General features: G+C 33.8%; 2 protein-coding genes across 3 annotated transcripts; one reads left to right on the plus strand and one right to left on the minus strand.

Annotated features, from left to right (window-relative positions):
* Positions 1-392: 392 nt before the first annotated feature.
* LOC129808056 (uncharacterized) lies at positions 393-1,407 on the plus strand. Its single transcript, XM_055857733.1, has 2 exons — positions 393-737; positions 792-1,407. The coding sequence occupies exons 1-2, from the start codon at positions 513-515 to the stop codon at positions 1,371-1,373; spliced, it is 807 nt and encodes a 268-aa protein (XP_055713708.1). The 5' UTR covers positions 393-512; the 3' UTR covers positions 1,374-1,407.
* Positions 1,353-7,799, minus strand: LOC129808055 (tumor protein p63-regulated gene 1-like protein). Of its 2 annotated transcripts, XM_055857731.1 has the most exons (6): positions 7,304-7,772; positions 6,831-7,017; positions 6,574-6,750; positions 6,341-6,478; positions 6,139-6,272; positions 1,353-1,715 (listed from the first exon to the last, which is right to left on the minus strand). In XM_055857731.1, the coding sequence occupies exons 1-6, from the start codon at positions 7,506-7,508 to the stop codon at positions 1,459-1,461; spliced, it is 1,098 nt and encodes a 365-aa protein (XP_055713706.1). In that variant the 5' UTR covers positions 7,509-7,772; the 3' UTR covers positions 1,353-1,458. The 2 variants fall into 2 exon arrangements, with proteins under 2 accessions (XP_055713706.1, XP_055713707.1); XM_055857732.1 differs by lacking the exon at positions 6,341-6,478 and having other exon boundaries at positions 7,304-7,799.
* Positions 7,800-12,755: the final 4,956 nt, after the last annotated feature.

Genomic DNA, 12,755 nt, shown 5'->3' on the forward strand with positions numbered 1-12,755 from the left:
TTTAACAGTGCAACATTTAAACTACATATGTTGTGAAATTTTCATTCAAAAATTTTAAAAATTTAGCCTTTGAAACTTGGACTGTTTTCAAAATAAACCACAAATTATGGTTTTTGTTGAGAAAATAACGGGGTTATTACTGATCAGAAGTCGATATCTCTTACGGTTTCGGCTCCAGACCACTGCGGAATAGAAAAATTATTGAAGTGTATATATTCATCTTTCTTTGAGTTCGAGCAATAAAATGAAATTACTCAATTCCCATGATCTATACATAATTTATCACTTCCGTGGACTCTCTATATTGGCTTTTTCACAATGTTTTCTCACTTCTTCCACGTGCAGTGACGTATACCCTAGATTTCTGCCGGTTTATCCTTAAAAATTTATCTCTTCAATTTAGATTAATGTACTGGGGCCGCCCGGTGAGTGATATGTCCCAAAAATGCTTAGCTATATAAATTGACAGGAGCAGTTTAACGTGTTCAGTTGCATCGTCCAATTTCTCCAGAATGTCCATCATTTGGATCTGTACATTTTTTGCCGTGATTTTTGGGCCAAAAGGCTGTTTTGGTGTAAATTGTGAGAGCTTATTCAACTCCGAAGGGGCAACACCGATGAATTTGGCAGAATTGCAGAATCTAGGCATTAAAGAACTTAATGAGTGTCTGTCGTCAATTGGATCAAAGCCTCTGGATCAGGAAGTGGCACAAAAAATCTGGAATTCGATGAAAAGTGTAAGTCTGGCTTATTAATGTGATTTCTTTTGTGATTGAATTGCTTTCCTGAAGATCTACAAAGTGGCAAATGCTGTTCCTCGGGAATGCTTCAAAAATATGGGATATGCTCTTGCTGGAATCCCTCCTGAAGACTTTGGAAATATTACAATTGGAGACATTGAGATGGTGGAGATATTTGGGCAACATCGTGGTTTTAATCCTGAACAAATGTATGCCATTCTGGAAAAAGTTCAGGAAGACTGGGCAGAAAAAGTCCCTGAAACTTACTCCCAATATGACTTGGAAGCTCTTCGACAAATTCTCTGTGTGATGAATCAGACGGATATTGAGAGAATTCATCCTGATGCTTACAAAGGAGCTGCTCAGGTTATTGGAAGTCTTCAAGATTGTGCCCCTGAAGTGATTCAGGGTTTTGCAAAATTAGCCATCCATCAGAGGGCTTTTGGACCACCAAACGGCTGGAGTAAGCTCGATGTAGCAATTATTGGAGCAGTTTCATCTGGACTCCCACCAAATCTCTATAAAAGTATCCCCTCAAATAATCTAGCCAAGAAAAAGAAGGAGGAAAAGGATCTACAGGATTCCGATACCGAAATTGAAACTAAAATGGACAGTATGTCTAATACAATGTAGAATACAACAGTAAATATATATTTTAAACTTTAAAAATACATCATGGAAGAGGGAAAAAGATAAAGCTCAATTTTTTTTTTAAGGTTTAGAAGCTGAATTTTCCTCGAACTTTGAAGAATCCTAGATTGTTTTTGTTGTGGAACACCGCTCCTAGTCCTAAGTAATTTTCTAGGAGTATTGGAGCTTCCTCGAGCTTACAGTTGTAATTAACATTGGCCGATTCGATGTTGGGCTGCGGATTGTTAATCAGTTGCAGAAGATTTTGATGAAGATGCTCAACTGAATAAGTTAATCGAGTCGCTTCAATTTCATCCCGAATACTAGGTAGAGAATTGTATTGATCTGATGAATATAAGACAGAAATAATAGGTCTATTAGGTACACCGATTAAAGAGCAACAGTTTGATTGAAGCAATTTTTGAGAAAGCTATTTTTTTCTTGAGTGAAAGATTATTTGTGTTTCTTTAATGTTGCCCTATTGTTAGTAATAGTTAAATTATGAGAGGCAACAACCTTACTGTGAACTTTTTCGCATGACTTATTGCATTTTAATGAGACTATGGGGCTCTCATTAGACCAGTTGCATTTTTCTCACGAAACCATTTCATAGTGTATAAAATATAAATAGTCATGAAAATATTACAATTACGGTTTTTTGAGAAAAAAGTTTCAATTCACTACTTCAAAATTTTTAGTACAATTTTGTAAGACCTAATAAAGAAAAACTAAAAAAAGAAATATTGCGTAAAGATAGACCTCGTCTTGCTGATGAAGTTTGTGCTAAATATGATGCTTTAATATTTTTTACTTAACACATATTCCTAAGAAAAAATCTTTCTATGTTTATAACTGACCTTAGATAAAAGGTTATACTATTACAAATTTGTTGTATATCATACACGAGTTTCAATAATCCTCAATGGCATATTGACTATGAATCAGATTAACACGCTCGCTTTTTTAAACAGTTTTAAGGTCATGCAAAAGGTCTTTTAATATCTGTAGATAAATAACATCACTCAGTTTACTTTCATCTTATATACTCGAGAGATAATATATATAGACTTTCTATAACTTACAATAATAGACAATTCACATTTCACTTTATGATATTTTGGGTTTTTAAAAATAATTGACTAACGGAATAACAAAATGTTCGAACTAATGAGTTTTTTGTGCTTTTAAATTTGATTTTATATTGCTGTCATGGTGTAGGTCAGTAAACAATCAAGGGTCATATCACAGAAAGAACTAAAGAGCTTGATTGACTTGATTGCCTTGCTTAGAGTGTTTACCGTTTCACTACCTTTTGATGTTTTCCGATTCATTATTACTGAATTGACTTGATACGTAAATTATTATGAAACACCAATCAAATAATCTCTGGTTTATAACAGCTTCTAACTAATCAAAAAACGATAATTTAAAATTTACAAAGAATATTTCATATGTTTTTAAGAAATATCTCATTTAGAGTAAGATGGGGTAATTTGGAATCATGTCTATTTTGAAACCTTTGGATTTTCTAACAGTTTTAGATGGCAAAAAGAAAAAACCACGAAGAAGTACTCTCGAATGTAAAGTCCTGTACTTCTTCGTGATTCAATTTTTCCCTTTGACCATTTGAAACAAAGAAAAAATCTCAAAATTCCAAAATAGACATGATTTCAAATTAGCCCATTTTACCCTATAACTTATTCTCTAACTCTTTAGCATTTTTTGGAATGCTGAGTATCAAAAGGAAAATATGAATATTCTTGAAAAATTAATATTATTTTTGAATTCCCCATTTTTTTTTGTTTTCTAATATCTCCGCCTCTATGGCATAGATCCACTTCAAATTTTAGAATATTATGACTAGGCCTTAGAGCTTTCGACCAGTACCAAATCTAAGGTTTCATGACCTAACTGATCTGAGTTATAAGGGTCAAAAAAATCTTAAAATGGTCTTGACTCTGGTTCTAATTGACAGAATTTAAAAGTGAAGGTATTTTGGAAAACTCTCATGAAATGCCACTTCCTTTTTAATATTGAGAGATTGTAAAACCACCGCTAGGTGCGCTATTAATATAAAGAAAATTTTTCGGTTTTTAAGTTAACCTTTTAAGGACGAGACGTTTTTTTCTGACCGAAAACCAACAATAAAAATGAAGATGATAAAAATAATCAATGAAAAGCCTTACATCTAACCTTAAAAAATTCAACAGACTGATTCGGTGTATTTTGTACCTCTATATACGATGGGACAAAAATAACCCAAAAATTTAAGTAATTTTTCTTACAATACCAATGAATGATAATTTGAATAAATTTGAAAAAAATGATAAATATTAAGTTTGAGTATTGCAGTTTTTATTCTCAAAAGGGGTTTGCTTAGAAAATATTGGAAGTATAAGAAATACGTAATTAAAATCAATCATGAATGTGAGAATTTAAAAATTCAACACTTTTGAGCTCAAGTTAGAGACTTGCAAAAAATATTCTAGATTCCTTTAAGCTTTTATTTTGCAATTACGTACAATCATAATGCCCAGCGCACAATAACTTTTGTTTGTAAACATGTTTTCTAAATTTCCCATGAGAGTGAGCGAGATGACTAGATCTAGATCTCACTCACTCTTATTGAAATGTCAAAAACATGTTTATAAAACAAAAGTTATTGTGCGTTGGACATAAGAAAAAATAACTTTAGGTAGTCAGGAAAAATTATTTTCTTGTCCTTAAAGGCTTAAATAACTCAAAACTTCATTGTGCATCTGACTCAAATTTTAGTATGTTGTAGCCGCGTATTATAACCTATCAAACAAAAAAATATTTAAGTTTATCCATAACCTCAGACCCGAGATATAAGGGGTCAAATTTCGAAAACTGACCGGACTCCATCTCCGGTTCTAATTAACATTTTGATCTAAATTGTAGGTGTCTGGTTTCGTCTCGATGAGCACTTTCAGATGGAAGTTCAAAAAGTCACCAGAGATGGCGCTACGATAGCGTCAAAATTAAAACTTATTTTTGTCAAAAACGTCATTATGGAAATTGATCAAACTTTAGTGTGCTGTAGTCTAGGCTATGAAGTTCAAAAAAAGTACCATATATTCGCTGTGGTTGCAATATAATCGGATATATGAGGGGTCAAAATTCACGAAATTCAGAATTTTCAGAAATATGATTCCAAATTGCTATATCATATCTCTCATTTTACTGCTTGAACTCAAAGAGAGAGCTCTCCTCACTCAATTCTTCCGTTGTTCGTCAGAAAATATTCCTCTTTCAAATCAAAAGAATCAGGTTTTTCTCCAAAGATTTCAACCCTTGGTGTGGGTCTTTTTCAGTGGATCAATTTAGAAACTTTTAAAAATTTGAAAAACGTCTAACGCCTGATTAACAACTACGCATCGCCACATTCGCTCTAAATTTCCCGGGGATATTCACTGTTTTCTTAATTTTTAACTACTTTTTTGATATTTCTTGTTGCTCTACGAGTTGGCTCTCTCACTATCGCTTTGGAGAAAAACCGGATTCTTTTAATTTCAAAGAGGAATACATTCTGACGAATACCGGAAGAATATAGGGGAGCATAACGTTTTCCGTCAGAATGTAGAAAAAACATCAAAGAGAGAATAGTTATATATTCGACTTTTTTCAACTTGTAACCGTCCTAGAGCTTAAGCGGTAAGAGATATCAACTTCCGGTCTTCGGCGAACCCCAATAAAAAAAAACGATTATAGGCGTATTTTTCGAAACTGGCTCTAACGATTTCTTTTCTTTTGGAAAAGTTTCGGAGGTGGTCCAGGCGAACATTTCTGCTAAACAAACCTATGACCTAAAAAAAGTCGCAATCTTTAATTCTTGAACGAAATAATGTTTACTACTTTGAGGGTCGATTTTTTAACCAATTTGGTTAAATTTGAATTTTTTGGAAAGGTCTTGAAATTTCCAATCTGATTAATCGGGTTAATCCAAGCGGTTAAGTATCCGTAAATGACCAATCTTTTTTAAATATTCTTTTTTTTTCTGTCCGTAAACTTGTTACCCATCTAGAGGCGAAACGGTAGGAGATACGAACTTCGGATCTTCGGAGGACCCTTCATAAGTCGACGCAAGGGACATATTATTATTCTTATTTTCTGCCACTGTCCTCTATCCCCTACTACGACCGATTTTTTTAATTTTTGGATATGTTTTGGAGGTGGTCTAGGCGAACATTTCGTCCGAACATACCTCTATGACCTAAAAAATCTCCATCTTGAATTTTTGAAAGTCATATTGTAACTGGTCTTGAAATCAGTATAATGAATTGGTAAATACCCGTGAGTGACTAATCTTTCTCGTATTTAATTTTTTTGTTTTTCTGTAGCTTGTAACTTATGCCAGAAAATTCTATAATGATCATTTCTTTACCAATTTTTGATTTTGAACTGTTTCTTTGATTTATAAATCAATTTGATCTCTAGTAGATCAGAAAGCATCAAACGATCATGTGAAAAACTAATTCACGGAGAGCTCTATCTCGTGAGTTCGAGCATTCCGCAAAACTGGGACGCTTTTCCATCTCTTTTATTTCCAAATCGAATTTGCATGGAATCCGAATTTTGCTCACGCTAAGAATCTCACTTACAGTAAACTTATCTAAGTATATCTGTCCAGTTTTTCTGATTTGATGTTGTTTGGAGTATTTCTCAACAGTTGCACAGTCAGTAAACATTTCTAATCCCTGATAAAACATATTGCTCTAGACTTTTTAAGGCATCTTTAGATACTAACCATGATATCCGTGAATTGGATGATTTGTAAAGGTCTTCCAGGGAATGTCTTGGGCGAAGGGATTCCAAGATGTTGCTGCTGGTAAGGGCTGACCCTTGTTCCACATCACACGTATTCCCATTTCATTTCTTTCACTGAAATTCAATAGAAAACACAATATTTAATTTAGTATTTGTTTTTAGCATTTGAAAGTCTGCAATACATGGCTTGAAAATGTGACAAATCGATTTTTTTCCTGAAATCAATTCCACTACAGGGAACATTTGATTCTCTAGAAGATTTTGCTAGTAAATCACCGCGCAAAAAGGCCGAAAATCCATTGGAGATTCCCTCCAATCGTCTTTAGCAGCATGTTAAAATATTAAGTTTGATAGAGGCTTTAAGTATCCCATTCGTTTTATGTTGAGGAAATGAGATTTTTTAGAAATAACTTACGGTACAAATGATGCTGTTGGATAGGTAAGTTTCCCATGGATAATGGTGTCAATTTTGTTGAGTAGGATTTTTTCCTTTTTCAAGATCCTCAGAGCGATAAAGTCGTACTTGATAACATAGAGAGCTTTCGTTGTTAATATCACAATTCTCTCTCGTTCATGATCCCAATGACTAATTCTGATATTTAGGTGAAAGAATGAATCCAATTAGATGATTTACAATGTGATAAATTTAATCTATGTGATGGTATAATTTACTCTGTTAGGAGGCAACTGCCTAAAATGTCACTGTCGTAAGTTGGTTTGAGCAGAATCTCTGTGATATCCTTAATAGCCTGCTCAAAGAGACCCTTCCTGAAGCAGAAGAAGTGCCTGGGAGATCCTATTTTGGGCCGAACTGATTCGGCTGTGACCACGGCTCGTGGGGCTTCACGGGCTGTTGATCCTACAAGCAGTGCAAATATTTACTGATATATCTTATCAATGCTGAGTGAGCTTCGGTTAATGATGAATCCATGAGAGATTACTGATAACTTTAACAAGGTATTCTGATTGAAGGCACTTTATCATGCCATTACCCGTCATAAGAACTTTAACCAAATAAAATGAATTCTTAGCAAGTATTTTATGATTCTAAGGACACAGAATAACCTTGCTGGAATCCCTTTTTCTAATTCAGCCCATAATAACTAAAGACTTCCTAAATGTTACCAATCCTAGTATAGAATTACCATGAAGATGTTGAGGTGGATTTGTGGGTGAAGTCGTATCGGTTCCAGTCAAAACTGCAGGTTGGGAAGCTGCTGGATTTGCTGTGGCTCCCCGTGAGTCATCGTTATTGCTGATAGTCAGCGTGGCACCTCGGAATTCATAAGTATCCTCAACAGAGTCCACAGCACTAGGTTCAACAGAATGCACTTCCTGACTTCGATACATTTTCTACCACTTTTCTGTTTATTCCACCATTAACCACAAAATACTATTGAGAATTTTTCTTCTGGTGCCTTCTTTCTCTCTGTGTTTTCCTTATCAGAAAATGTTATGAAGCGATGCGCCGGCGCACTCACGATATAACGTTGTGTTTTGACGAGAATGACATCACTAACGTGACTCTGGTATTATAATGTTTCCCCATTTCTGATAGAGACTTGGAGAAATTTTGGAATAACTCCAAACGGATGAATAACTCCACTGACGACAGTTCTTGCAAAGTCTCGTGATTCTTCTGGGAACTACCCAAAGAGATTTTTCTTTATTCTCTGTATCAATTTTTTTGTATGTTTCAATTAAGAGTTGAGAAAAAAGTGTTTGTGATTGAAATTTTGATTAATAAATTTATTTAGAAAATGTAAACTAAAATAAGAAAAAATATTAAGACCAAGTTTTAAAATAGTTTTAAATTTTTTTTAAAAGTTTTGGCAAATGGAGCAAAAATAGATATTCAAACAAACCAATTTAGGGTATGTGTACCAAATTCCGGCCAGCTTGCAATTCCGGCCACATTTTTTGTTCCTCAAATTTCCATGAATTTTTAGTTTTTGCATACTCTAGAGATTATACAATGCATAAAAATAACAAAAATATTGCTTCGACGAGCAAGGTGATCTGAAAAAAGCATTGTAAGTATTTCGGAAGGACAAGGAACTATGAGAATGAAGGTGGCCGGAATAGGCCACCAATGCTATGTCTACATTTTTATTCATTTTAAAATGTATTAAGAATGATTTTAATGAATATAAAGACGATAAACTGTCTACAAGGTTCCAAGCAACACTCCTTATAAAAACGCAACAAAAAATGTCAATTTGAATTAAATGCTTATATAGCACAAACTTAAAACATTGGCGTTTGCATGCAACTATGCCGAAATTTGGCACACTTACCCTATCAATTTATAAAGTCCAAGTAGTTTAGAAATAAAAATTAGTGTTTGGTGGTACCCCGTGTTTGGTGGTGCCCCAGTTTCCCCTACCTACGTATTTGCGGACGTGTCCCTCGGACACAAGTTTGCATTTTATGGCCGTTTTGAAGAAAGAACAACCTTATTAACTTATTAGCGCAAGCCATCAGTTTTATGAACGCTTCTGAGATGCCTTTATTTTAACAAGTAGGAGGAAATTGGGGCACCATCGAACACGAGGTAACATTTTTTAATCAGACATTATACTTCAAGGACGAGACCTGTACGAATTCATAGATATTATAAGGATATTTGTCCACTGAAAGAACGGTTGTCATAGTCCGAATCGTTTAGAAATAAAAATCAGTGTTCGGTACTACCCCATGATCGGTGGTGCCCAGTTTCCCTTATTTCGCACCTCCATCAATAACTCATTTCTTGCATGATTCCTTTGTTTCTGAGTGATTTTTAACTCTAATGTTTGCTGTAGAATTTCTTAGACTTGGCCAAAACTTTATGGCATTACTCGATCACGAAGCGAGCACGTTTCACAAACAAACGTGATTATTGCCCCTTCAAGAAGGGCCAAGGTACACAACAAGGACTTAAAGCAAGATTCTTCATGATCTTTCTTAAAGTTCCATGAAAAAACTTGTGTAGTCATTAGTTTGTCTTGCTAGTAGTTCTCGGGCATTGCATTTTTGTAGTTTTTTTTATGTAAAAAAAAAAAACATTTACTTTTCCAAAACAGCCTTTGTTTCGGAAGTGGTTCTTATACCTCTCTTAATTCTATCTGGCCTATTCGCAAAGCCCAAATATAAGAATGATATTGTTACAAATAACATACAGCTTGCGAAGGGACATTTCCATCGTTTAGTTCTGTAGGAGAATTCTTTAGAAACTTGACAATGCCAGTCAGTTGAGCTTTATCTCATATCACTTGAGTTCGAAAATGAAATTAATTGATTCCTTATTGAAATCTCTTGACTTAATAATATTAATCAAATACAATTCATCTTAGTTGATTTGTTTAATAAAATTCATCGTCATTTGAATTGCCAGAAATCTCATACTTGTGACTTCTGACAATGCCACGTGAGCTGAAATGGCAATGTCACGGCTACAGAATCGCATTTTCGAAAAAGCTTACCTAGAGGGGAAGTCTGTAACGCTCTGGCAATGCCATATGACAAATTGGGTTTGAGTCTCAGGAGAGCTTTTTCGAAAATGCGATTCTGTAGCCGTGACATTGCCATTTCAGCTCACGTGGCATTGTCAGAAGTCACATATTTGAGATTTCTGGCAATTAAAATGACAATGAATGTTGTTAAACAAATCATCCAAGACAGACTGTATTTGGATAATATCACTAAGTAAAGGCATTTCATTAAAAATCAGTGAATTACATTTTCAAACTCATATGATATGACAAAAAAAGCTTGATTGGCATTGTGAGGTTTCGAATGACAATGTCACGGCTACAGAATCGCATTTTCGAAAAATCTCTCCTGGCATTCGAATGCATTTTGTCACATGGCATTGCCAGACTGTTAAAGAATTCCCCTACTGGAGACTGGAATGAACGCTAAGACGGCAACGGACGCATGTGAAGGGAGGTAAATAGGGTAAGAATACGAAATGGAATGAAAATAAATTGAATTGAATTGAATTTAAGCAAAACTTGGTTGTGATACATAAATTGCGTCACAACAGATGTTCCAATCGTCATTAAAGGACTTAAGACAGTGCAGAGAGACACAATGAAACACACGATTTAACGTTGACTTCATTTAAATTCTTTACATTAAACCGTATATCGAAATTCATTTATTCATATAATGTGACTATCTAAGAAAAAAATTGATAACTATAATTTAGTTCAAGAAAGAGAATAAAGAAAAATATTATCAAAATCGAAACGACGTTAAACTTTACGAACATAACTTAAAATGACAAACATTATCATTAGAGTTTAGCTAGAGCTCAAAACTAAATAGCCCTGGTCTTTTCAATGACGTGCGAATAACATTGTAATGACCTTATTCGTACACTATTGCAAGGTTTTGCTACACACATAGTCTAACATAAGGTGAAGAGTGATATGATAAACTTTGCTATTATGCTTGAAAATCTAGAAACAATTTATGAATATCCTATTTTATTTGTATCCCCTTCAAAATTTTATTGAATAAAACACTAATTTAAATTAATTTTACAAAATTCCTGATCCGACTGATCCTCTTCGAATATTTGCTTTATAAATAGAACACCTGCCTAACATCTGTCACGAATACGTATAAATAAATTGTCAGGGTTTCTACAAAACTTCTTTATGTATTTGAGCCTTCCGACTGACTGTGCACATGAAGGTTTTTGCTCCCAACAAAAACATAATCAAGCATTGAACGCAGTATAAAAGAACGTGACTTTTCAACTGTTAGATGAAGTAGAAGATCGCTGAAAAAGAAAATCAGAAAATGAATCGAAAGCAACGTTGCTACAGAGCGTACAAAGTAATATATAAAAAGTAAATATAACTTAGGACATATGTATATATGTACTTTTAAAATCGATGATTTGCGAGTTTCCGTTTTGCTCCGTACTTTATTTCCAGAAACTTTCAATGGAAAATAACATGGTTTTTCGAGCACAGACATTTGGGAAAAGTTTTCACTGGTAAATAGAACTTTATCGTAGATCATTCTATATATTATAAATGTAATATTATACTTTACTCTCTAACTAACTGCAGGATTACTTTTCTCCATTTCAAGCTCGGTATGGCCATATCAAACCCAACGTTTAAAATGCATCATAAATAATCATTTTTATTGTTTGAACTCCACATAAAGAGCAATAATTTCTCGATTTTTCCGTACTCACAAATTTTAGTGTACACAATATAAATTTCCATGGGAGCCAAATTTATAGCCCATTCGCTTGTAATTTTGTATTACTTTGTGTATATTATATACGAATTCTCAACTTCGTGTACAAAAGACTTTCGAATATTTTTGGGATTTTGTTTTATTCAAATTAACCAATTTTTTTTTCAACCGAAAACTTCGGAACTCAAAATTCGTAAATGTAGGGGGAAGTGGACACCTTTGAAATTGGGATTTCTCAGATATTTTGAAATAAAATTGAGCCTTAGCGTGTTACAATTTAGTTACACAAACAGATTGAGAAGCTAAATTACTTTATGATATGGGTCAGTTCCACCTAAACATAGGTGAAAAATCCCAACTTCAAAGGAGCCTTACTTTCAAAGGTGCCTTACTTTCAAAGTTGCCCTACTTCCCCCTAAAACAATTTAGGACAAGTATGATCTCGAACGGTCTTATAATCGGAGACACTTTATGGATAATGAGTCGTTAATAATGAACCTAGCAAAAAGACTGATAATATTTGATTGCTTTTATTTTGACTTTTATTGTCATCATTGTTTTTAATTACCATTAATCCTCTAGAGGGAGGTGGGGCTACTTTAAGCTGTGGGGCTACATTGTTATACGATTTTTTCGCTCTAATGGAAACTGGGTTTTAACATGATGTAATTAGGATAGACAAAATAATTGTGGATCTAAATAAAATAATCGTGAGTACCAGTTTCATTCAGAAATAGGCGAAAAAGTCGTATAACAAACTAGCCCCACAACTCAAAGTAGCCCCACCTCCCCCTAACGGTGTTTTTTTAATATGCGAAAAAAAGTTCTAAAACAATGTTTTCTAGGTTTTCTAGGATAATTTTGATCCAATAAAGTCGAAAAAGCCATCCATTCTTAATTATCTCTTTTAGTTTAGGCGCTATATGTGAAGAAATATAAAAAAAAAATTGTTACTCTTTTTGCTTCTAAAATTCACATTTTTAATTTTTTCAAATTTATTAAATAAAATATACAAAATAGAATGACATATCTTTCAGTAAAAAATAAATTTATTTTAGTCAGATAACTTTAAATCGGTATTTTTATGGAAATTGGAAATGAGTTTTTTTGCACAAATATTTTTTGTTGCTTTTTCTCTGACCTGTCACACAAAACTGGGAATAGCAACAAAACGAAGAGTCAAAATGAGTTCAAACTTTCAAGAGATGTTTATAGGACTATTACCGAGGACACTATAGTACTTTTAAATAAATGAAACCTTTATTGTCGCTGTAAATGTGATTTTTGTGAAGACCGCCTGGAGGCGGTCTTACCCGTTAAAGGGTTAAAATTTAATTATAATTATCATTTTAATTATCGCCGGATTCCAACCTTTGGGATGAAAACGATGGAAAA

This window comes from Phlebotomus papatasi, chromosome 3, assembly GCF_024763615.1.
Source record: "Phlebotomus papatasi isolate M1 chromosome 3, Ppap_2.1, whole genome shotgun sequence".
Lineage (NCBI taxonomy): Eukaryota > Metazoa > Arthropoda > Insecta > Diptera > Psychodidae > Phlebotomus > Phlebotomus papatasi.

Bases quoted from the DNA above. Each gene is read 5' to 3' on its own strand.
- LOC129808056 (XM_055857733.1), top strand. From the start codon at position 513: ATGTCCATCATTTGGATCTGTACATTTTTTGCCGTGATTTTTGGGCCA. The intron at 738-791 runs GTAAGTCTGGCT...GCTTTCCTGAAG, and splicing joins TCTGGAATTCGATGAAAAGT to ATCTACAAAGTGGCAAATGC.
- LOC129808055 (XM_055857731.1), bottom strand. From the start codon at position 7,508: ATGTATCGAAGTCAGGAAGTGCATTCTGTTGAACCTAGTGCTGTGGAC. The intron at 6,751-6,830 runs GTAAATTATACC...CCTAAATATCAG, and splicing joins GGCAGTTGCCTCCTAACAGA to AATTAGTCATTGGGATCATG. The intron at 6,273-6,340 runs GTATTGCAGACT...ATTGAATTTCAG, and splicing joins TTGTCACATTTTCAAGCCAT to TGAAAGAAATGAAATGGGAA.